This window comes from Moschus berezovskii, chromosome 24 (genome assembly GCF_049115385.1).
Source record: "Moschus berezovskii isolate FMDL1 chromosome 24, NW_MosBer_1.0, whole genome shotgun sequence".
Lineage (NCBI taxonomy): Eukaryota > Metazoa > Chordata > Mammalia > Artiodactyla > Moschidae > Moschus > Moschus berezovskii.
The window spans coordinates 9,137,704-9,161,566 of record NC_142483.1 but is presented as its reverse complement, the minus strand read 5'-3'; the positions used below and the strand labels follow the sequence as shown (position 1 = coordinate 9,161,566).

General features: G+C 59.2%; 2 protein-coding genes and 1 pseudogene across 11 annotated transcripts in view; 1 reads left to right on the top strand and 2 right to left on the bottom strand.

Annotated features, from left to right (window-relative positions):
• PLXNB1 (plexin B1) overlaps positions 1–20,678 on the top strand; it is a 29,372-nt gene extending 8,694 nt beyond the window's left edge. For 9 of the 10 annotated variants that reach the window (XM_055413740.2, XM_055413739.2, XM_055413732.2 and 6 more), the window contains 32 exons: positions 103–235; positions 400–556; positions 826–934; positions 1,023–1,131; positions 1,569–2,246; positions 2,437–2,559; positions 3,388–3,510; positions 3,858–3,951; positions 4,037–4,209; positions 4,357–4,508; positions 6,405–6,510; positions 6,698–6,834; positions 7,133–7,309; positions 7,700–7,871; positions 8,022–8,264; positions 9,843–10,019; positions 10,098–10,246; positions 11,001–11,101; positions 11,197–11,414; positions 11,559–11,737; positions 11,894–11,960; positions 12,151–12,297; positions 13,213–13,381; positions 13,670–13,773; positions 13,855–13,939; positions 14,148–14,332; positions 14,481–14,641; positions 14,748–14,895; positions 17,130–17,194; positions 17,337–17,412; positions 18,406–18,480; positions 19,936–20,678. In XM_055413740.2, coding sequence (XP_055269715.2) covers positions 103–235; positions 400–556; positions 826–934; positions 1,023–1,131; positions 1,569–2,246; positions 2,437–2,559; positions 3,388–3,510; positions 3,858–3,951; positions 4,037–4,209; positions 4,357–4,508; positions 6,405–6,510; positions 6,698–6,834; positions 7,133–7,309; positions 7,700–7,871; positions 8,022–8,264; positions 9,843–10,019; positions 10,098–10,246; positions 11,001–11,101; positions 11,197–11,414; positions 11,559–11,737; positions 11,894–11,960; positions 12,151–12,297; positions 13,213–13,381; positions 13,670–13,773; positions 13,855–13,939; positions 14,148–14,332; positions 14,481–14,641; positions 14,748–14,895; positions 17,130–17,194; positions 17,337–17,412; positions 18,406–18,480; positions 19,936–20,040 — 4,897 coding nt within the window. In that variant the 3' untranslated portion in view covers positions 20,041–20,678. The remainder of the gene's footprint in view (positions 1–102; positions 236–399; positions 557–825; positions 935–1,022; positions 1,132–1,568; positions 2,247–2,436; positions 2,560–3,387; positions 3,511–3,857; positions 3,952–4,036; positions 4,210–4,356; positions 4,509–6,404; positions 6,511–6,697; positions 6,835–7,132; positions 7,310–7,699; positions 7,872–8,021; positions 8,265–9,842; positions 10,020–10,097; positions 10,247–11,000; positions 11,102–11,196; positions 11,415–11,558; positions 11,738–11,893; positions 11,961–12,150; positions 12,298–13,212; positions 13,382–13,669; positions 13,774–13,854; positions 13,940–14,147; positions 14,333–14,480; positions 14,642–14,747; positions 14,896–17,129; positions 17,195–17,336; positions 17,413–18,405; positions 18,481–19,935) is intronic. The other variant, XM_055413742.2, reaches the window with a different exon arrangement.
• Positions 2,840–3,149, bottom strand: LOC129547804 (large ribosomal subunit protein eL36 pseudogene; annotated as a pseudogene).
• FBXW12 (F-box and WD repeat domain containing 12) overlaps positions 20,118–23,863 on the bottom strand; it is a gene marked incomplete at its 5' end in the record, with an annotated part of 37,868 nt that continues 34,122 nt past the window's right edge. The window contains 3 exon segments of the mRNA XM_088831673.1: positions 20,118–20,133; positions 20,205–20,294; positions 20,462–20,575. Of these exon segments, the coding sequence (XP_088687799.1) occupies positions 20,118–20,133; positions 20,205–20,294; positions 20,462–20,575 (220 nt within the window).

Below are 23,863 nucleotides of genomic sequence, written 5' to 3'. Positions count from 1 at the left end.
TGAGGATCTTGCCCAGGTCCCTAGGATTGCAGGTGTCCCTGCCCCGTGAACTGCCAGTGGCCCTATGAAGGCCACAGGTGGACACTGGTCCTTCTCATCCAGGTGCAGTCGCCGTTCTGAGTGCTCTCGGGGCCGGGGCTCAGAGCGGTGGCTGTGGAGCTTCCAGCCTGAGCTGGGATGTCTGCGCGTGGCAGCCTTGAGTCCTGCCAACATCAGCCGTGAGGAGAGGAGGGAGGTGAAGACCAGGGCAGGCGGGGCCCTGTTATTGACCCAGGCTGGGAGGGGTGCTTGTGACCCCTGGGGGCTGGTGGCCACAGGTGCCTACCCACACCGGCACCTGTACACGGAGCCTGATCTGCTGCCCGGAGGCTCCAACGGTGTCCCGGCCTCTCGTGGCAGGTTTTCTTGTCGGTACCTGACCTGCCCCTGCTGTGGCCAGGAGAGTCTTACTCCTGCCACTTCGGGGAATCCCAGAGTCCTGCCCTGCTGACCAATTCTGGGGTGATGTGCCCCTCCCCGGACCCAAGCGAGGCCCCAGAGCTGCCAAGAGGAGCCGGTGGGTGAGAGAACGAGCCCCGCCGACTTCCCATCTTGCTCCAAGGGGTGTAATGGGGATGAGGTGTTAATGCAGGCAAAGGACCCTGAAGCGGTGCCTCTCTCTGCATCCTCCGTCTGCTCCCGGGTCCCTTCAGGTCCCTCTTTCCTACCCTATGGTCTCTGTTCCTGATCCTGGGTGCCCCCTTGGAGTGCTGATCCCAAACCCGGTGTGGTCTCGGGGTCCGGGCGCCCCTTGCCTGCCCTCAGCCCAGCTCGTCCCCTCTGCAGACCACGTGTCCGTCCGCATGGAGCTCAGGTTTGGCGCTGTTGTGATCGCCGAAGCCGCACTCTCCTTCTACGACTGCGTGGCCGTCACCTTGCTCCGCCCGTCAGCACCGTGAGTTCCTCACCCCGACCCCCAGCGCTGCCCCCGACCCTGGGCTGCTGTGTGGCGACCCCGTGCCCCATGGTTGCGCTCTGTGCAGGTGCCAGGCCTGCGTGAGCAGCCACTGGGGCTGTAACTGGTGTGTCTGGCAGCACCTCTGCACGCACAAGGCCTCGTGTGATGCCGGGCCCATGGTGGTCGGCCGACAGGTGAGCCCATCGCCTCGCTGGGTCCAGGGGGAGGGCGGGGCGGGGCATGGGGGTCCCCGTCGTGAGGGTTTCTCTGGTGGCCCGGGCTCTGTGTGTCTGCCTGCCCCAGTGCTCCGTTACGAGCACCTGAGCTGCTGTGTGGGACCCACTCCCTGGAGGATGACTGTCAGCATCCCACCTGTTTTGGGAGAGGCCGTTAGCGGCTGAGAGGCAGGAGAGGTCTAGGCCTTGCGCCCCACCTCGGCACAGATGCCCCCAGAGCCTGCCCCCCACCCCCTCCCATCCCCTCTGGAGAATTAATGGGCTGTTTTTGTCTCTCTTCTCCTTGGTCTCCTTTCCTTTTAACACACCCTTTGCCTGCCTGCCGCCTGCTCCCGCGCCTGCCTGCTGAGTGGCCCTTCCTGTCCCTTCCTGTCCCTCTCTGCCTCCCGCTCCAGAGCCCGCTTCTCACCCTAGCCCCTCCTGCCCGAGATGCACCCACCTCCTTCCCACCCACAGCCCCCCAGGCCATGGTCACCCCCACCCCTGACACCCTGCCTGTGGACACTCCTTCCGTAGCCTCCGATGTCCCCCCCGGGGCCAGGCCTTCCCTGCTCAGCCCCTGGGGGCCATGGGCAGGAACTGGCCCCACACCTGCCTTGGCTCCCACGGAGTCGCCTCTCCCCAGGGACCCTCCTCCTGCCCCCTCCAGCCCCCAGAGCACGGCTGGATCCGCCGTGCCCGCCCCCTCGGCCTTAGGACCCCTGGCCACCCCCGAGGGCCTGCCGGCCTCGCACCCACCACCCTCTGAGGCAGCGGCCCTGCCCCCCGCCCCCGTGGAGCCTGGCCCCGAGGCCCTCCCCTCGGCGGGCCCCCGGGACCACCCCCCCGGCTCTGCCCCCGCCACCACTTTCCCAGGGGCCGCTGGCTCCACGAAGCCTGCTCTGGACTGGCTCATGAGAGAAGGCGGCGAGCTACCCGAGGCGGACGAGTGGACGGGGGGTGATACGCCCGCCTTCTCCACTTCCAGCCTCCTCTCAGGTGATGGAGACTCTGCTGAGCACGAGGGCCCTCCCGCCCCGCTCCTCCTGTCCAGCCTCGACTACCAGTACGACGCCCCTGGGCTCTGGGAGCTGGTGAGACCCGGCCCAGGAGGGAGGCCTTGGGAGGGGATGGGGCCCAGCTCGTGCTTCTGCCGGTGAGGGATGGGGCGGAGGGTGGGGTCCGCCGCCTCATGCTGGCCTGGACCCCCCGGGCTTCTGCATGGGGAGGGGGCGCTGTGATGGCAGGTGGGTGCCATAGGCTGCCTTGTGCTTGGGGCCGCAGGAGGAAGCGACCTGGGGGGCAGCCTCCTGCCCTTGTGTGGAGAGCGTGCAGGGCTCCAGCCTGATGCCGGTCCACGTGCAACGAGAAGTACGACTGCTGGGCCGGAACCTGCGCCTCTACCAGGTGTGTGTGGCCCGTGTGCGGGTGTCGCCATGGCCTCGTGTGTGTGTGTGTCTGTGTGTGTGAGTTGCTCAGTCGTGTCTGACTCTTTGCAACCCCGTGGACTGCAGCCCTCCACCCTCCTCTGTCCATGAAATTTCCCAGGGGAGAATACTGGAGTGGGTTGCCATTTCCTTCTCCAGGGGATCTTCCCCACCCAGGGATTGAACCTAGGTCTATGGCGTTGCAGTCAGATCCTTTTTTTTTTTTCTGGAAAGGTTTACTGTGCACGGAAGGGAAGGGTTCAGTCCTTCTTGGCTGCCGCTTTCCTCATGGCGGCTGGGACGTCACTCAGCTCCTCTTAGCGTGGATGCGTGTCCCCACCCTTTTCTTGATCAACTCGAGGGCCTGCTTGTCCTTGGAGACCGTGAGCAGCTCCCTGGCCCGCTGCTCATAAGGGGCGAAGCCGCCCGCCTCCCGGGTCGTGTTCCGCACGAACTTGGTGTGTTTGGTGGGGTGCCAGCGGCGGCGGCAGCGTGCCTCGGCTTGCTCATGTCCTTGGCCACCTTGTGGCCCTGGTTGAGGCCCACGGCCCTGGGGTAGCACAGAGCCATGGCTTTTGTTCTTCAGTGGCTGTCGTGGCGGGAGAGCAGGCAGATTCTTTACTGTCTGAGCCAGAGAAGGAAGCAGTGGCCTCCTTGGCTATCGGCGAACTAGACACAAGTCCCGGGGAGGAGGGGAAAGCGTGACCTCAAGTCTTGATCCCAGCCCAGGGACCATGCTGGGGGCCCCGCGGGGCTCACCAGGCCCGGCTCCTGAAGCTGCCCCCGCTGCCATGTCCTCTGCCCCCAGGACAGCCCAGGAGACCACGAGTGTGTGATGGAGTTGGAGGGCCGGGAGGTGGTGGTTGAGGCCTCGGTCGAGTGTGAGCCCCCTCCAGATACCCGGTGCCATGTCACGTGCCGGTCACACCAGGTACATACCCTGAGTTCTGGGCGCTGGCCACAGGCTGGCTACCAAGCTTGCTGGCTGTGCTACGCTCACCCCAGCCCACTCTCTGACCATGTGACCCCGAGGGAGTCCTAGTACCCCAGCTCTGACCTCTGACCCTGTGCCCTGGGGGTCTGTCCTGACCTCTGACCCTGTGCTCCACGGGTTCTGCCCTGACCCTATTCCCCGGGGGATCCTGTACCCCACCTCTGACTTCCGGCTTCATGTTCCAACAAAGGGACCACACCCTTTGGTCCTTTCTCTGGCCACCCTCTCCTCAAGCCCAGTGGTTCCCCTAACCCCGGACTCTGACCCCACTCCCGTTTCTCCAGCTCAGCTATGAGGCTCTGCAGCCAGAGCTCCGCGTGGGGCTGTTCCTGCGCCGGGCCGGCCGTCTGCGTGTGGACAGCGTGGATGGACTGCACGGTGAGCCACTGGGGCTGCGGGAACTGGCTGGAGGCAACAGGGCTGTTCCCGGCCTCCCTGTCACTCTCGTCTCTCCACCCCGCAGTGGTGCTTTATGACTGTTCCGTGGGCCACGAGGACTGCAGCCGCTGCCAAACCGCCCTGCCCCAGTACGGCTGTGTGTGGTGCAAGGGGGAGCGTCCCCAGTGCATGGCCCGGGAGGCCTGCGGCGAGGCTGAGGCTGTGGTCACCCAGTGCCCAGCACCCCTCATCCACTTGGTGAGTTGAAATACTGGTGCATCCCTTCGAGGGGGTGGGGCTGCTGGGGGTTCAGGGGGTGGAGAGATGGAAGAGGCTGGGGCTGTCTCTCCAGGCTGCCAGGGGTCACCAGGTGCGTGGAGGTGACCAGTCCCTGTCCTGGAACAGGTGGAGCCGCTGACTGGGCCTGTAGACGGCGGCACACGGGTCACCATCAGGGGCTCCAACCTGGGCCAGCGCGTGCGGGACGTGTGGGACACAGTCAGAGTGGCTGGAGTGCCCTGTGCCGTGGACGCTCAGGAGTACGAGGTGTCCAGCAGGTGAGCGGGCTGCCCCAAGAGGGGCAGGGGACACCGCGTGGGCTCCACTGCTGGCTTGCTGGCTGAGCACTGTCCACCCACGACTCGTCTGTGCTCCCTTCTCCCCGCTTCCCTTGGCTCTGCTCACAGCATCTCAGGGCTGGGGTTGCTATGGAGGCCTTGGTTTGGTGCATGAACCTGCAGTTTCCTGGCCTGCAACCTAGTCCCTGCCCAGAGCAGACAGGCGACTCTGCTTCCCGGCTCAGCCTCGGTGTGCTTAACCGGCTTTCCAAGTGACTATGGCTGTGGTTGTGGCAGCAGGTGCCTCGGATCGCGGACAGCTGTGTTCTAGGGCTGACCTCCCCGCCCTCTGGCTCGTCTTCCCCAAAAGCACTGCCCCGGGAGGGCTCCTCAGTGGGAAGGTTGACTTGTGACACACTTGCTGAGTGCCAGGCTCCAGGACCCCTGCCACTTTCCCAGAGCTTGTGGCTTACAGGCTGGTAGTTACAGGGTCCCAGAGGTACACACAGAACGAGGCCAAGGAGACATCTCTAAGCCTCAGGTCCCCAGCCCGCCGGATGTCAGGGTTACCTGGCAAGTGGGTCCAAAACCCCCAGGGCAGATCCTCAGACCACCTCCCCCACCTCCTGCAGAGGTCTGCATCTGTAGGCCCCGTGGTCTGATTTTCAACGAGACTTTCCTAGAGCTTGTCCTTGCCACGGCAACGTACTAAATGTTCTATGACTAACAGCTTAGGGTGACTGTTAATGATCCTGAAACCACGAGACTAAAGTAGTTTCTGAACTGATGTACAAAGTGATCAAAATGCATTCCAGCTGAAGCCTCCCCTGGGGAGTTCACACTTTGGTTGTTCTATTCCCTGGGGGTGTTTGCAGTGACCGTGACAATGTCAGAGTCCAGCCACTTCAGGCTTCACATTCTGGAGAGTGATTGGCCCTGAGCTTCTGTTTCCTGGCTGAGAACTAACATTTCTTAGATTGTTCACTTTCCCTTCAGGTCCAACCCCAGACCTGACTAGAGGTGTTTGGAAGTTTTTTGGCGGGGAGTCAAGTTTATATCACCTTGGTGTTTTTTTTTTTTTTTTAATATATGTGTATACATATACACACATACATAGAGGCTTCCCTAGTGCTCCGATGGTAAAGAATCTGCCAAGAATCTGCCTGCAATGCCGGAACTGTGGGTTTGATCCCTGGGTTGTGAAGATCCCCTGGAGGAGGTCATGGCAACCCACTCCAGTGTTCTTGTCTAGAGAATTCCATAGTCAGAGGAGCCTGGTCCATGGGGTCGCAAAGAGTTGAACACGACTGAGCGGCTAACACACACACAGACACACACACACACACTTATGTAGCTGTGTTGGGAATCTTTCATTGTGGTTCATGGACTCATGGACTCTTGCAGTTGTGGTGCATGGGTTTATTTGCTCTGAGACTTGGGAGATCTCAGTTCCCCAACCAGGGATCGAACCGGCGTCCCCTCCATTGCAAGGCAGATTCTTTACCACTGGACCACCAGGGAAGTCCCAAGGTATCACTGCCTTGTAACTGATGCTGTGCCCCGCGGTGAAGATCGTCAGTCAGGCCCGCTCAACTCTCAGCTCACCTCTGCCCCCAACATTACAGGGTCCTTTGGTAAATCTGTGTCCCACAGAGAGAGAAATTCTCCTCGTCAGTGGGGGTCTGGGGTTGGACTTGAAGGATCGAACCACGAATATTAATTCTCAAATGGCAGAGCCTCCTGGCAAGCTGTTAAGGAATTCGTTCCAAAGCAAGAGAATCTGTCAGTATCAGGAGCAGGGAGACCACCTGATGTAGGGGGCAGGGAGGGGGTGGCCGGGTTGGTTTGAGGGGTCCTTAGTGTGGCCCAGCACCTCCGCTTACCCTGTGCCCACAGCCTCGTGTGTATCACTGGGGCCAGCAGGGAGGAGGTGGCAGGCGCCGTGACGGTGGAGGTACCAGGAAGAGGACGCGGCGTCTCAGAGCATGACTTTGCCTACCAGGTGCTTGGCTGCCCCATCCCCACCCACTTACTGCTGGCGGGCCACCCCCTCATGTGGCTCCTTCCAGCCCCCTGGTTCGCCTTCCTGGGGCTCTCCACCCCAGTGCCTTCTGGGCTACGTCCGGCTCCCTCTGTCCCCCTGTTTCTGGGCTCCGGCCTGACTGTTTCTCCCTTTCCCCTTCCCACAGGACCCCAAGGTGCAGTCCGTCTTCCCGGCCCGAGGCCCCAGAGCTGGGGGTACCAGCCTCACCCTGCATGGCTCCAAGCTTCTGACCGGGCGGCTGGAGGACATCCGAGTGGTGGTGGGCGACCAGCCTTGTCACCTGTGAGGGCCGCTTCTTCATCCTGCTTCCATCCTTGTGCCCCGGCGGGAAGATGGAGAGGGTGGCCTGCTGGGGAGAGGAGAAAGGGGGATAGGGACCGAGTCGGGAAGCAGCCAGCCCCCCAATGAGGGCTTGTCGGGGGGCGGGGTGGTGCAGCCGCCAGGGTCACCCTTGGAGACGGCAGTCAGCACCGAAGGGGAGTGAGCTGAGGCCCGAGCGGGTCTGTGTCCTGCAGCCCTCTCCCCGCTCTCGTGCCCGCTTTGGCCCGGCCCGCCTACCACTGCTCCCTCTCTCCCCCAGGCTGCTGGAGCAGCAGGCCGAGCAGCTGCAGTGCGAGACCAGCCCACACCCCACGCCTGCCACGCTCCCCGTGGCTGTGTGGTTTGGGGCCGCCGAGCGGAGGCTTCAGCACAGCCAGTTCGAGTACACGTCGGACCCCAATGTCACGTCTGCCAGTCCCACCAAGAGCTTCCTCAGGTGTTGGGCCAAGGGCACGGCTGCGTAGCATGTGGCAGCGAGGTCTTTGCGGTTCCAGTCCACAGGGCTTTGTAGGGCTCTAGTAGGGGCTTCAACTCCCACAGTGGTGGTGGGGAGAGGGGTCGTGGGGCTTTGGGTGTGTTGTTCAGTCGCTCAGTTGTGTCTGATTCATTGCGACCCCATGGACTGCAGCATGCCAGGCTTGCCTGTCCTTCACCATCTCTCAGAGCTTGCTTGAGCTCATGTCCACTGAGTTGGTGATGCCATCCAACCATCTGGTCCTCGGTCACCCCCTTCTTTGGGTTTGGGTTGGGGCTGACCTAACATCGGGGCCTGGGCTGTGCCCAAGGTTCACGTGAGCCATGAGTGGTTCCTGGGCTGTGTTTTCAGCGGAGGCCGTGAGATCCGGGTCTGTGGGCAGAATTTAGATGTGGTACAGACACCAAGAATCCGCGTGACTGTGGCCACGAGAGCATCAGGGCCAGGCCAGGGGCTTGAGCGGAGGCGCCGAGTGGTCCCAGAGACAGCGTGCTCCCGCGGCATCTCCTGTGGCGGCCTTCATGTAAGACCCCATGGGCGTCTCCTGCCGGCGCTGGGCTCGCCATCACCCAGCTCAGCCTGGACGGCGTTGGGGGCAGGCACCAGAGGAGGCTGTGGCCCCCGTTTGCGTGCCCTCAGCGGCCCCTCCCCGTCTTCCCTCCCTCTGCCCTAGTTTGAGGAGCCTTGCCACGTGAACTCCTCCCAGCTCATCACGTGCCACACTCCGGCCCTCCCAGGCCTGCCCGAGGACCCCTGGGTCCGTGTGGAATTTATCCTTGACAACCTGGTCTTTGACTTTGCGACCCTGAACCCCACGCCCTTCTCCTATGAGGCCGACCCCACCCTGCAGCCCCTCAACCCCGAGGACCCCAGCGCACCGTTCCGGCACAAGCCTGGGAGTGTGCTCTCTGTGGAGGTACTGCTTCAGATGGGACTGGGTGGGGCCCCAGCACCCTTCACTTTGCTGGGCAGTACTGCTGTGTATGGCAGAGACGGCACGACAGCAGAGCAGGGGCCGGAGCACGGACCCAGCGGCTGCTGAGGGGGCTGGTGGTGGGGTGCCTGGATTGACACATCTGGCCGGGGCTTGGGTCCCGCGGCCTGGGTCCTGACACGCTCTGTGGCAGGCGTCTGAATAATAGTATGTAAATGACTTGGCCCACGCTGCGGCGGCCAGGTACACGGCAGGTGCCTGGGCTGATTGCCATTTGGCAGCGTGTCTCGTGTGGACATGTGCTTGGCGCGTGTTCTGACACACGCAGGAGGTGGGGACCCTGAAAGGCCACAGGTAGACAGACCGTCATTGCCCACCCAGTGAGCCAGCAGACACCACCGGGGCTCTGCTTCTTTAGGTCCCTGGGCAGGATTTGGGCCCAGCTTTTCGTTGTCCAGACTTTTTAAATGTTCTTTTTTTTTTTTTTTGGGCTGTGCTGGGTCTTCGTTGCTGCATGGGATTTCTCTAGTTGCAGCAACTGGGAGCTAACTCTCTAGTTGGAGCGCACGGGCTTCTCGTTGAGGTGGCTTCTCTTGTTGCACGGCGTGGACTCTGGGTCTCATGGGCTCAGAAGTTGTGACCATGGGCTTAGTTGCTCCACGGCATGTGGAATCTTTCCAGACCAGGGATTGAATTCATATCCCCTGCACTGGCAGGTGGATTCCTCTTTTATTTTTTTCCCATAGATCACTGCATCCTTTTTAAAAACATTATTTATGTTTGTTTATTTTTCGAAAATATTAATTTATTTGACTGTACCTGGTTTTAGTTGCGGCATTGCAGGATCTTCTGTCTCTGCTGCAGCATTCAGATTCTTTAGTTGCGACATGTGAATTCTTAGTTGTGGCATGTGGGATCTAGTTGCCCGACCAGGGATGGAACCCGGGCCCCTGGCATTGGGAGTGCGGCGTCTCAGCCACTGGACCACCAGGGAAGCCCCTATGTTGATTTTTGATTGTGCTGGGTCTTCTTCATTCTGCACGAGTCCCCCCAGTTGCAGAGAGCAGGGGCTATTCTGGGTGGTTGCAGGGCTCGGGCCTCTCATCACAAGCTCCCCGACGCCTGCCACACGGCACGTGGGGCGCAGGGCTTCAGTAGTTGTGGTCCATGGACTTTAGTTGCTCCTTGGCATGTGGAATCTTCCTGGGCCAGGGATTAAACCCATGTCTCCTGCATTGGCAGGCGGGTTCCCATCCTCTGGACCACCACGCAAGTCCTAGTCTCCAGATTTTTAGCTCTGGAAAAGTTTACGACTTTTCCAGGAAAAGGAAGGAGTACAGAAAGGAAGGGGCAGAAGAGGTCAGGAGGCAGCTTGGAAAACATCATGGGGTTGTCACCCCACGTGAAGGGCAAGAAGTACCGAGACACCATGAACCCTGCTCCTGCGGGTGGTTCTCGGGACCGTCTTTCCCGCCTTTGCGGAGATAAGATCTGAGTGACCATCAGCTCCTCCCTTTAGGGAAGAGTTCTGAGTGACCGATCGGTGACCCCGTGTTCCAGGGGGAGAATCTGGACCTTGCCATGTCCAAGGAAGAGGTGGTGGCCATGATCGGGGATGGCCCGTGTGTGGTGAAGACACTGACCCGGCACCACCTGTACTGCGAACCCCCCGCGGAGCAGCCCCTCCCCCGGCACCATATCCTCCGGGAGGCGCCCGACGCCTTGCCCGAGTTCACGGTCAGTGGGCAAAGCGCTGGGCTGGGGTGGGCCCTGGGCGTGCGCTGAACTCGCGCTCACGGGGGGCTCCCCTTGCAGGTGCAGATGGGGAACCTTCGTTTCTCCCTGGGCCACGTGCAGTACGATGGCGAGAGCCCCGTGGCGTTCCCCATGGCAGCCCAGGTGGGCTTGGGGGTGGGCACCTCTCTCCTGGCTCTGGGTGTCATCATCATTGTCCTCATGTATAGGTGAGTATAGCCAGGTGTGGCTGGTCTGGGCAGGTAGCAGGGTAGTTGGATTGGGCTGGGGCACACTAGACCACCGGTTGGCAAACGCCTCCTAGAAAGAGCAGGAGACTGTTCTGGGCTTTGTGGACCAGGCGGTCTCAGCAGCAGTGGCTCAGCGCTGCCATTCCAGCCTGGCAATAGCTACATACAGTGTACGAACAGAGAAGGCAATGGCAAGCCACTCCAGTACTCTTGCCCAGAAAATCCCATGGATGGAGGAGCCTGGTAGGCTGCAGTCCATGGGGTCACCAGGGGTCGGACACGACTGAGCGACTTCACTTTCACTTTTCACTTTCACACATTGGAGAAGGAAATGGCAACCCACTCCAGTGTTCTTGCCTGGAGAATCCCAGGGAAGGGGGAGCCTGGTGGGCTTCCGTCTATGGGGTCACACAGAGTTGGACACGACTGAAGTGACTTAGCAGCAGCAGCAGCAATGTACAAACACACATGCATGGCTGTGTTCCAACAAATCTTTATTTACAAAAGCCGGCCAGGGGCCAGATTTGGCCCTGTTACAGTTTACTGATCCCAGGCTAGGCTGGGTCACGGGTGGGAGTGACTTGCCTAGGATGGGACAGGCTGAATTATTCTAACTAGACCCTGGCTTGCTGGGCGTGGCTGGATTAGACTGGGCTGGGCCCGGGCCTGGTGGGACCCTGCAAGGGCTCAGGCCTCCCCTGGCCTTCCCTGCCTTGACCTTGGTGCTGAGCAGGAGGAAGAGCAAGCAGGCCCTGAGGGACTATAAGAAAGTGCAGATCCAACTGGAGAACCTGGAGAGCAGCGTGCGGGACCGTTGCAAGAAGGAGTTCACAGGTGAGGCTGCCCAGGCCCCGCGCCCCAGGGCTCTGCGCCCAGCCTGCTCCTGTCTCCTGGGATCTGCGCCCACACCTGCCTCTTCGGCTCCACAGACCTGATGACCGAGATGACCGACCTCACCAGTGACCTTCTGGGCAGCGGCATCCCCTTCCTCGACTACAAGGTGTATGCCGAGAGGGTCTTCTTCCCTGGGCACCAGGAGTCGCCCTTGCACCGGGACCTGGGTGTGCCTGAGAGCAGGCGCCCCACCGTGGAGCAGGGGCTGGGGCAGCTGTCCAACCTGCTCAACAGCAAACTCTTCTTGACCAAGGTGCCCGCCCCTCTGGCCCCTCCATCCCGACCCTCCAGGGGTGGGGAGGGAGCCCCCGAGCCCTCCGGCCCTGCCCCTTCCCAGTCCCCCCGTTTCTGAATCTGCCCTTCCTGCCTACCCATTGTCCCCTCTCCCCGGCGCCAGTTCATCCACACCCTGGAGAGCCAGCGCACCTTCTCAGCCCGGGACCGCGCCTACGTGGCGTCTCTGCTCACCGTGGCGCTGCACGGAAAGCTGGAGTACTTCACTGACATCCTGCGCACCCTGCTTAGTGACCTGGTGGCCCAGTATGTGGCCAAGAATCCCAAGCTGATGCTGCGCAGGTCTGTGTGTCCGCCAGCAGCCACAGGGCCGGGCGGCCAGGGACAGCGGGAGCCAAGACCTGAGTCAGGCCCTCCGGGTCTGGGGTCTGCCAAATAGACAGCCCTGGGCCCCCCGCATCTGCTGACTCTGCTCTCCCCTCCTCCTTGTCATCCCAGGACAGAGACCGTAGTGGAGAAGCTGCTCACCAATTGGATGTCCATCTGCCTCTACACTTTCGTGAGGGTGAGCGAGGCAGAGGCGGACGAGGCTCCCCTCCAGGGAGGGTCGGGGCTCCGACCCGCACATTTTTTTGCCCCGCACGCCCCTGCCCAGCACATCCCGAGTCACCTTTAGCCTTCTGTGGCCTGCATCCTGTCCCTTCCCCATGCTTGTCACCCGCCCCAGGAGCCCTAACTGCCTGCTGCTTCCCCAGGACGCAGTAGGGGAGCCTTTGTACATGCTTTTCCGTGGAATTAAGCATCAAGTGGACAAAGGGCCCGTAGACAGTGTGACCGGCAAAGCCAAATACACCCTGAATGACAACCGCCTGCTCCGAGAGGATGTGGAGTATCGGCCCCTGGTGAGAGAGAGAGAGAGAGAGAGAGAGAGAGAGAGAGAGAGAGTGTGTGTGTGTGTGTGTGTGTGTGTGAGTGTGTGTGTGTGTGTGTGAGTGTGTGTGTGTGTGTGTGAGAGAGAGAGTGTGTGTGTGTGTGTGTGTGTGTGTGTGTGTGTGTGTGTGTGTGTGTTTGTACACGCACGCACATGCGTATGCATGCCGGCTGGTGAGTCAGCCTCTCATGAGGGTGAGCAGGGCGACCACGTGTGATTGTCTGCATCTGATTGGAGGCAGCCTAACTTCCGGCTGGCTACAGGATAGAGGCTTGAGGGCCAGACCTTGATGATTCAGGGCTCAGATGTTCCCCAGGTTTGGAATGGAGTCAGGGTACCCACAGCCAGGGTCTGGGGAGCAGCCAGCCCAGGTCCTTGCTGTGTCGGGGCCTGAGTGTCCGCCTGACCCACGTCTCAGCCAGGGGGTGCGGTTGAGCCCACCAGGCTGGGAGTCACCCTGGCAGACCTGCCCATCCTTTCCCTCTGGGCTTTCTTTCCCCTTGGTGCCCTGCATGGAGTTCCTTGGGGAGAATCCCGTGCAGACTCCGCCTACCTGCTCCTCTGGCCAGCTGGCAGGGACTCCACTTCTTACGCAGGTTTTCTTAGGTTCCTTGGCCTGACCAGCTGAGCCAAGGAGCCTGGGATCCAAGTGCAGAGGGATTGGTGCTCTCCCATTTTTTTTCTGCCATTCACCCAACAGACACTAGCATGCTGGGCACAGGGGGGAGGGTGCCGCTGTCCGTGGGGAGGCAGGTGAAGACATGAGTTGGGGGACTGTGGTGCCTGGAGGTCAGAGGCAGTGGCTTCCTCATGGGTTGTCCCCGTCCTTGGCCTTGACATCTTGGTCGTCCCGTGAGCCCTGACTGCCCCCACGTGTCGTGCATAGACCTTGAACGCGCTGCTGGCTGTGGGGCATGGAGTGGGAGAAGCTCAGGGTGTGCCCGTGAAGGTCCTGGACTGTGACACCATCTCCCAGGCCAAGGAGAAGATGCTGGATCAGCTTTATAAAGGAGTGCCCCTTGCCCAGCGGCCAGATCCCCGCACCCTGGATGTCGGTGAGGGTGGAGGGGAAGGGTGGTCTGGGTACCCTGAGGCTAGGGCTGGCCCTAGACCAGCTCTGCAGGGTCATCTTATCACTGGGGGACAGGGGGGTAGGGGTGGACTCTGCAGTATCTCTGCAGGAATGACCTAGCGCCTGGTAGGGGCCCCTGTTTCTGCTCTTCCAAGAAGTTGGGTGAGGTTGCTCCTCACAGAGGGGCCAGTGCCTCTGGGAAGAGGGGACAGCGCCCGCTGCAAGAAGGGTGTTCTGAAAGCCCTGGACCAAGCCCACCTTGTCCCTGCAGAGTGGCGATCCGGGGTGGCCGGGCATCTCATTCTTTCTGACGAGGATGTGACATCTGAGATCCAGGGTTTGTGGCGGCGCCTGAACACCTTGCAGCATTATAAGGTGGGAGGGGCGGGAGCTGAGTGGGGGTAGGGGGGTGCGGTGGGGCGGGCTGGCGGAGGGGTCACCAACTGCGGTCAGCAGGTCCCCGACGGAGCAACTGTGGCCCTCGTGCCCTGCCTCACCAAGCACGTCCTCCGGGAAAGCCAGGATTACGTGCCAGGAGAGAGTGAGTACCTATCCCCCTGCCCTCTGCCCCCATCACAGTCCTCTGCCCTTGGTTTGCCCGGTGTCCAGTAATGGGAGAGGGTCCTCTGGATCTCTGGGTGGGCTTCCCTTCCACCCTGGGCGGGGCTGGGGCCCCCACTCTGCTGGGTGTTGGCAGGACCCCGGGGGCCTAGGGCAGGGGGCTTTGACAAGAGGTGACAAGCTGTAAGGTCTCGGCACAGGGACCCCGATGCTGGAGGATGTGGACGAGGGGGGCATCCGGCCCTGGCACCTGGTGAAGCCCAGTGAGGAGCCGGAGCCGCCCAGGCCTCGGAGGGGCAGCCTTCGGGGCGGGGAGCGGGAGCGGGCCAAGGCCATCCCGGAGATCTACCTGACACGCCTGCTGTCCATGAAGGTGGCACTCAGGGCAGGGATGGGACAGGCAGTGGGATGGGGGGTGAGGCGTGCGGGGCTCACATGGTATCACGGGGCAGCTGAGGCCGGGCCAGGCCGAGGTCTCCTGCTGACCACACCTCCTGTGCGTCCGCCCACGCCTCCCACAGGGGACCCTGCAGAAGTTTGTGGATGACCTGTTCCAGGTGATTCTCAGCACCAGCCGCCCGGTGCCGCTCGCCATAAAGTACTTCTTCGACCTGCTGGACGAGCAGGCCCAGCAGCATGGCATCTCGGACCAGGACACTGTCCACATCTGGAAGACCAACAGGTGGGGGCGGGGCGGGCCGGGTGGGCCTGCTCATTGTGGGGTCCCCTCCTTCCTCCCGGCATGCTGCTCATCAGCCACCCTCCCATTCCCCCCCCACCCCTTGCAGCTTGCCCCTGAGGTTCTGGATCAACATAATCAAAAACCCGCAGTTTGTGTTCGACGTGCAGACATCTGACAATATGGACGCGGTGCTCCTGGTCATTGCCCAGACCTTCATGGACGCCTGCACCCTGGCTGACCACAAGCTGGGCCGGGTGAGCCGGTCAGGGTGGGCCGGGAGGGCGTGGGAGGGGTGGGGCGGCCCGGCCAGGGATGGACCGTGCTGTGCACACTCGCGGATTCCAGGCTTTCTGGAGGATGTCAGGGAGGAGGATGTGGGAGGCCTGTGACTGCGGCCCCGGGTCAGTCTTCGTCCCCGGGCTCCCTGGAAGGTGGCCATGCCTCAGCCTTGTGATGTAGCAAGGGCCGGGGCATGTGATTCACAGTGTCAAGACAAGGCAGCAGATGTTGGTGGGTGTGGCAGGAGGCCAGGCCACTTGGCGAGGGCTCACCCTGAGGGTGATGGGGAGCCACTAAGCGCCTGGGGACGGGTGAGGGGTCAGACCTGAGAGTTAGGCGGAGCCCCCTGGTAGTCGCCAGTGGATGGACTGGAGCCTGGTGTCCAGAGCAGAAGCTGTGGTGTCCTTGGGACGAGCAGTGGCCGCGTTCAAGCTGGAACGAGAGGGTACAGGGCCGGCAGGAGCTGTGGGTTGGATGGATGAGGAAGAGGGAGGGGTGCCTTCTGACCTCTGGGCCTCTGGCTGTCATGAGCTCAGACTCAGAGGAGGGGCCACCAGGCGGCTTCTAGGTGGAGGCGTGGATTCTGTAAACGCTGAGCATCTCCAGGCTGCCTAGGGGGCTGGATTCCAAGGGCAGTGGAGGAGGTTTCCCCCAGCTAGGGCAGTACAAGGGCGAGAGTCCAGGGAGGGCCAGGCGAGCCGGGAAGCATGGAGGGGGAGCCGCGGCTGCCTGGCGGCACAGAGGGTGCAGGTCAGTTGTCACAGTGGTCAGAACCCAGAGAGTCCGTGACTGATACAGGGTCCCCACCAGGACTGCACAGGTACCCAGCAGGGAGGACCCTCGTGGCTCCTCAGGCCTGTGATCGGACTCTACTTTGCCTGGTCCCCTGGGCCGCAGCTGGCCTGGGACCTCTTGAGAGGTCTGTCTCTAGCCCTGTATGAAGAAATGAGATGGAAGTCTCCAATCCGTAGAGCTGTTGGGAGCCATTTTTTGGTCTATGTGCTCTCATCACTGCCCACGGTGAGCTGAGACCCACAGGGCCACACCAGGACCCAGGGGTCCCCTCCAGGGTGCGTGCTCTCTGGTGTCCGGGTTCTGATGTCTGATCTTCACACAGCCCCTGCTTCCCGGCAGTATTGCAGGTGCTTCCTGGATGAGTCAGGAAAAATAGTGCAAACCAGGATGCCGAGGGCGCCCCTGCAGAGAGTGGCTGAGAAGCAGGCATCTGGTCTCAGACCCTGGCTCTCAACGGGCAGTGCGCTCTTGCCCCACCCTCCCTGCAGCTGTAGGCTGAGGCAGCAGGTCCCGAGAACGGAAGTGTGCTGTCCGCAGCCACCGGGACAGAACTGGGACTGTAGCCCAGTGCGGTGGTAGAGGATGTGTCTGGTCCTGTTAGATTGTGGGCCCTGGTCGGAGAGAGACCTGCTTCAAATCCCAGCTCAGCCATGCACGAGTGAGATGGTCTGGGGCAATGTAATTAAATTTCTGGGTTAGTTTCCTGAATTTTAAAATGAGTCCGTGGAGAATGGACAGCTCATGGAGAAACAGTGTTAGGGCTCCACGTGGCTCACCAGTTCCCTGCTGGGTCTGGGTGGAGGCACGTGGAGCTGAGAGATGACCTCGGATAGAGAGGGGGGGAAGTTTAAGGTGATGACGGCAGAGGTGGGACGTCGGGGAGGGGTGACAGAAGGAAGGAGCTGGGTCACCGACCGTCCGGCTTGCCTGGGACTGAGGAGGTTTCCTGTGATTCAGGACTTATTTTCTTTTCATTTGTGTTCATTCTATTTATTTGTTTTCGGCTGTGCCGGGTCTTCCTCGCCGTGCGGGCTTTCCCCGAGCTGCAGCGAGTGGGGCACAGTGTGTGGCCTCGCTGCGGTGGCTGCTCTTGTGGAGCACGGGCTGTAGGGCGCCCGGCCTTCCCAGTTGCAGCACGTGTTCTCAGTAGTCGCGGCTCCCGGGCTCTCGAGCACAGGCTCAGTAGCTGTGGCGCAGGGGCTTAGTTGCCCGGAAGCATGTGGGATCTTCCCGGATCAGGGATGGAGCCTGCGTCTCCTGCATTGGCAGGCAGAGTCCTCACCATTGAGCCACCAGGGAAGGCTATGGACTTAGTTCTAACACTGAAGCAGTGCTGGGAACGGTGGGACAGCTGGTCACCCTGTCAGGGCTCTCACCCTTCCTTTGCTTTTGCTGCTCGCCTGCTGGCACCCAGGACTCCCCCATCAACAAACTCCTGTACGCTCGCGATATTCCCCGGTACAAACGGATGGTGGAAAGGTACGAGGGAAAGGAGTTGGGTCTGGAAGATAACCAGTGGATGGATGGGTGGGTGTTTACAGTGGAGGCCCCCGGGGTCGGCCTGGTGGGGTGAGGAAGGGTTTGTTTCCCTAGTGACTTTTGGACCCATGATCTCTGGTAGGTACTATGCAGACATCAGACAGACCATCCCCGCCAGTGATCAAGAAATGAACTCCATCCTGGCCGAGCTGTCTCGGGTACGGCCCTCCTTCTGCTTCTTGAGTTGGGTACAGGCCTTCTGCTCCAAGGGTCCTGCCTGCTTCACATGGCTCCTTTACAGGGAAGTCCTGGGGCCTCCAAAGAGTGTTCCCACTGCCCCTGTAAAATACCAGGGCTCCCAGCATCTCATCAGAGAGCAGCAGGGTCTTGTCCCAGCAGTCTTGACCAGACTCAGCTGGGTGTTAAGATGTTTGCAGCCCTTCAGGGTTTGCGGACCACGGTTCCTAGGCAGCGAGGAGGTGGGGATTGACCCCCAGGACCGTCTGGCCCAGCCTGTCCACATCCTACTGCTCTGCTTCCTGGGCAGTGTAGACGTGCCCCCGCCTACTCCTAAAACAGCCCCCAAACACACACTCCAGGGAATTTATGAGCGATGTTAAATCTGAAACCAAGATGATGAGGATCACAACCACAGTAACAGTCGCAGCTCCAGCTGCGGTGGGTGGGGTGCTTCGATTCCCTCTCACTGCCCTCATAGCAGAGCTCTACAAGTTAGGACACGTCGACTTCATCGTCCTGAAGAGGAGGCTGAGGCTCAGAGAGGTCGCCGGGGAGGGGCCCGGGTGTGATCTCAGCACAGACTCGAGTGAGGTCGGAGCAGAGCGGGGCTGGGTCACAGACTGTGAGCAGCGTCCATCCTGCTGGGCTCTGCGGTCCCCTGGGGTGACAGAGGGTCCCAGCTGGAGCCTGGAGGGGCAGAGAGGCAGGGCCCCAGTGGAGACCCCAGGGCCTGGTGGAACTGCAGGGGCGGGGTCTCTCCACCAAGGAGGCCCTTTTTGGTTCTATCCTGTGCCCAGCTGAGCCTGGCATCCGCTCATCGAGAGAGGGCCTCTGCTTCCCCAATACCAGGCTCTGTTCCTCCCTCTACCTCCCGACCCCCTCTTCCCCACTCCCTGTCCCGGGGTCCTGGGCCTCCTCTAGGGGCCGGCGGCACCCGTTAGCTCTAAAACCTCTGTCTCTCCTCCTCCTAGAACTACTCCGGAGACCTGGGGGCTCGAGTGGCCCTGCATGAGCTCTACAAGTATATCAACAAATACTATGACCAGGTGAGCGGAGCCTGGTGTGGCCAGAATGACATGAGCGGGTGGCTGGCTCTGTGGCTCAAGCGAGGGGCCTCCGTGATCCCCAAGGCACAGGGCGGTGGGCTGTTCTTGCCGTGCGCTTCCTGGTATTGGCCTGACTCTTACCTGCTACCACCCTCCCCATCCGGGCCCCTCAGCAGGGCTCCTGGGCCTGGTGGCGGGGGTGACTGGGGGTCTAGCAGGGCCTGGAGATGGTGCGTAGGACGTGCTGGGGTGGGACACACAGCAGCCATGTTGGCCCAGAGTCACTCCCTCTCCCAGACTCCCCCCTGACTATAAGATGAATTCACATACCCTCCAGGGTTGAAAAATCCAACTGATGGACCACTCACTTAGTTCAGGCTTCTCTGGTGACTCAGACAGTAAAGAATCTGCCTGCAGTGCAGGGACCTGGGTTCGATCCCTGTGTTGGGAAGATCCCTTGGAGAAGGGAATGGACAGAGGAGCCTGGCGGGCTACAGTCCATGGGGTTGTAAAAAGTTGGACACAACAGAGAGACTAAAACTGATTGGCTTGTACTCGCTCAGACCCCTACCTGAGGCCTCACGTGGCCACGTGCAGTGTAGGCCGTCTCTGCGGGCATGGCTGCAGGTGCAGAGAAGAGGGTCTGGGGCAGGTGAGGGCACGATGGAGCCAGTGAGAGGGCTTTAGCGGGGATTCTGGGCTAGGCCTCAGGATCAGAGCATCCATCAGTCTGCTAATGGATCAGCAGCCCACTGAGTGCCTGCTGGAATCATCTGCCCAGACATTTGCGTGGCCCCAGGTATGTGGCCGTTGCTATTGACAGATGAGGACCCTGCCTCCTGGCCCAGGCCTGGAGTAGAGACACGCAGTGAGCAAAGGCGTGGCGTGCAAGCGTGACTTCCAGGTGCAGCGGCCTGTGTCACGCCCCCCCATTGAGGCATGGCCAGCAAGCCCCCCTGTCCCTGCCCCCCGCACCGTCCGTGTTTGGTCAGTAGCTGTCTCCCCTCCAACGAGCCCCACGACACCAGGGATCGTATCTGTCGTCACATCACCACCGGGTCTCTGCTTCTTGCCCTACACCTGGCACGTGGGAACTCAGATTTGCTTGTTGGCTGGTGGATGGGGAGCCAGGATGGGAGCTGGGCTTCCAGGGGGCCTTGTGGGGGAGAAGACCAGCATGGTGGGCAAGATTGGCCTCCATTGAAAATGATTTTACCAGGGGAGGTGATGCTCCACAGCCCTGAGAGCTTGGTCCTGAGTCAGGTACTCCATTGCCCACCTCAGGAATGCTGAAAACCCTGCAGCCACTCTTCGGTCACTTTCCCTTCCCTCCCTCCAGTGGGGCCCTGAGGAAGTGAGTCAGGCAGCACACGGGGTTTCTCGGGCCCCTACCCTCAACTGCGGCAGCGGCTGAGGAGGCCGCCTCCCCCTGTCGAGCTGGTCTCTGCGTTTCAGATCATCACTGCTCTGGAGGAGGACGGCACGGCCCAGAAGATGCAGCTGGGCTATCGGCTCCAGCAGATTGCGGCGGCCGTGGAAAACAAGGTCACGGATCTGTAGGCTCTGTGAGAGCGCGGGCCAGCCATGCCCCAGCCCTGCCTGGACAGCCCCGGGACTGCGCGGGAGAGACCGCCTTCTTAGATCCCGTAGTGCCTGAGCAGCAGAGTTAGTGGAAGGTGCCTCCCGGGCTCCAGTGGCCCTGGCCCGGGTCCAGCTGGACTCACCTCGCAGGCCGGGGGCCTTGAGGCTGGCGGCGTGGTGCCCGGGCTGCCGCCTGCACCCGGAGACCCTGTGGGCTGTTGCCTTGTGACAGTCTGCGGGGAACCGGGGACTAAGGGCTTCCAGGGCCAGGCCGGAAGGGCCTCCAGCCCCTGGAGAGACTGGGCTGCTGTGAGCACTGGCCTCCGTCCCAGGGAGATCCAGAGAGAAAGGAGGAGAGGCCCCATTTCCCGTCCCGCCCTCCTACTCCATCAGCCCTGACCTCGTCAGCCGCCTCCGGCCTTGCTGCTGCCACGTTCCTGGGTCCGAGAGACGAATGCCTTTCGAGGCCACCGCCGACTCACCCCTCAGCAGGGCTGGCCGCCTCAGGGCCACCCTGCCATCGAGGCCACCAGGAGTGAGGGGAGTCTGCTGCAGGGGGGCCTGCAGGAGAATGGGGGCTCCACTCACCTGGTTCTTCATTAAAGGATAACACGCTGTCTGGTGTCTGAGATGTGGGCTCGGCCCAGCCTCCCTTTGTTGGACGGTGGCGCCCGTGCCTGGCAGGAACCAGGTGGAGGTGGGGTCTGCAGCCTCTGGCCCCCATGGAAGGCTCTGGAATACAGGGTGGGCTGGGCTTTCCTTGCCTCCTGGGCCGGGCTTCCTGGGGTCAAAGCTGCTGTGAAGGAAGTAAGATCCCACCCAGGATGGGGCTGGGGGGCCTGAAGCCCAAGGTGGAGGCGCCTGTGGGCTCTTGACGCAGACCTGCCTTGTTTGCAGTCTGGGTGTTGACACTTCTCCATGCCTGTTGGTTTGCTTTGAAAGGACCTGGGAGAGGACGGCATCAGTGTCATGAACTCCAGGTGGAGCGGGTCTTAGGGTTCCTCCCCTCAGTAGTTTCTAGACTCCCAGAACCCCTGTAGCCTGAGATATTCTCTGGGGCTCCTGGTCACTGGATTGTCACTGAGTCAAGGTGTCTTGGGTGCCGCGATAGACTCGTGTCTCTGTCAGGGGCTCCGACCTCTGCAGGTTCCAGGAGGCCTGGAACGAGGTAGGTGAGGGCTGTGGGGAGGAGAAAACCCTGTACCTGCACACCTGGAAGCCCGTAAGCATGGAACACGTCCTGTACACAGAACACTTCGACGTCTCGGCCCTCACAGAATGTTCTAATAAAGGATACAGAGAACACAAAACCTATGCAGTTAAGGCAGGAACTTCTGAGTCTTCATTCAAACACCACGGCTGCAAGTGGACCTTCCAAACCTGACAACCTAAGGATTTCCACTTGTGTCTTGGCCACAGTGTCAGTATAGGACACTTGTCACTCAGGGTGATCAGTCCTTTTGTAATTGTTTTCTGATCAAGATTGCAAAAGTGCCCTCACGTATTCCATTTTTAAAATATTTTTTATCTTATAAATTATGAAAGGATGATAACACATTTACCCACAAACAGCATGCGAGAGACCTTCATTTCTCATCACTGGGGACACCTTAAGCAGCCTAGGGAGTGACTGACTTTATTAAAAGAACTTGCACCAACTTAAATATTGGAGTAATTGTCCAGTTGGAAGACCCAGGAGTACTGTGTTTCTTCTGTTGAAGTATAGTTGATTTGTGATGTTCCCTGTGTACAGCAGTGATATATATATATGTGTATATATATATATTCAGATTCTTTCCATTATGGGTTTTTATGAGATACAGAATATAGTTCCCACGCAATACAGTAAGTTTTTTTTATTTTATATAAAGGAATATGTATCTTTTAATCCCCAAGTCTTAATTTATCCCTTCTTCCTTTCCCTTTGGGTAACCATAGCTTTGTTTTCTATGAGTCTGTTTCGAGCTTGTAAACAGGATCATTTCCATGACTTAACAATTTTCATATGCTATTTGTCTTTGACTCACTTCTCTCAGGATGATCATCTCAAGGTCCATCCATGTTGCTAGTGCATTCTTCATGGCTGAGTAATACTCCGGTGCGTGCATGTATGTATGAAAGTGACAGTCGCTCAGTCATGTCCAACTCTTTGCCACCCCATGGGCTATACAGACCATGGAATTCTCCAGGCCAGAATACTAGAGTGGGTAGCTGTTCCCTTCTCCAGAGGATCTTCTCAACCCAGGGTTCAAATCCAGGTCTCCTGCATTGCAGGCAGATTCTTTACCAGCTGAGCCACAAGGGAAGCCCAAGAATACTGGAGTGGGTAGCCTATCCCTTCTCCAGCGGATCTTCCTGACCCAGGAATTGAACCAGAGTCTCCTGCATTGCAGGCGGATTCTTTACCAGCTGAGCTGTCAGGGAAGCCCGTGTGCGTGTGTGTCTGTGTGTAGATACACACACACACACGCCACATTGTCTGTATACAGTCATATGTTCAGGAACATTCACCTGTTCAGGAACATTCACATTGCTGGTTCTTGTAAATTGTGCTGTTACGAGCATATGAACATTGGGGGTGACTGTATCTTTTACAATTAGATTTTTCATTTTTTCTGGATCAATGCCCAGGAGTGTGATTGATGGACCATATGATAACTCTATTTTTTATTTTTTGATTGACCTCCATAACATTCTTTGTAGTGGCTGCACCAGTTTCTATTTCTACCCACGATATGGGTATGTTCCCATTTCCTCATTACCTCTCCAGCATTTATTGTTGATAGACTTTTAAAAAATTATTTTTTATTTGAAGGATAATTGCTTTACAGAATTTTGCTGTTTTCTGTCAAACCTCAACATGGATCAGCCACAGGTATACATATATCCCCTCCCTTTTGAACCTCCCTCCCATCTGCCTCCCCATCCCACCCCTCTAGGTTGATACAGAGCCCCTGTTTGAGTTTCCTGAGCCATACAGCCAGTTCCCGTTGGCTGTCTATTTTACCTATGGTGATGTCCGTTTCCGTGTCACTCTCTCCACACATCTCACCCTCTCCTCCCCTCTCCCCACGTCCATAAGTCTGTTCTGTGTTTCTCCACTGCTGCCCTGCAAATGAATTCTTCAGAACCATTTTTCCAGATTCCATATATATGTGTTAAAATACATTATTTATCTTTCTTTGTCTGACTCACTTCACTCGGTATAACAGGCTCTAGGTTCATCCACCTCATCAGAACTGACTCAAATGCATCCCTTATTATGGTTGAGTAATACTCCACTGTGTATATGCACCACAGCTTCTTTATCCATTCAGCTGTCGAGGGTATGTAGGTTGCTTCCATGTTCTAGCTGTTGTAAATAGTGCTGCAGTGAACAGTGGGATACATGTGTCTTTATTGTTGATAGACTTTTTGATGCTAGTCATTCTGACCAACGTGAAGTGATACCTCAGTTGTTTTGATTTGCATATCTCTAATAGTTTGCAATATTGGCCGTCTTTTCATGTGCCTGTTGGTAATCTGGACGTCTTCCTTGGTGAAATATCTATTTGGGCCTTCTGCCCACTTTTCGATTGCATACTTTTTCTGATGCTGAGCTGTATGAGATCTTTGTATATTTTGGAAATTAATGCTTCATAGGTTACAGCTTTTGCAAATACTTTTCCTTATACCATAGATTATCTACAGTGTATTTATGGATGCCTTTGCTGTGCAAAGAAGTTTGCTTGTAAGCTGACTTATTTATTTACTTACATACTTAATGTTAAATTTGTATTGCAGTGTAGTTGATATACAATTT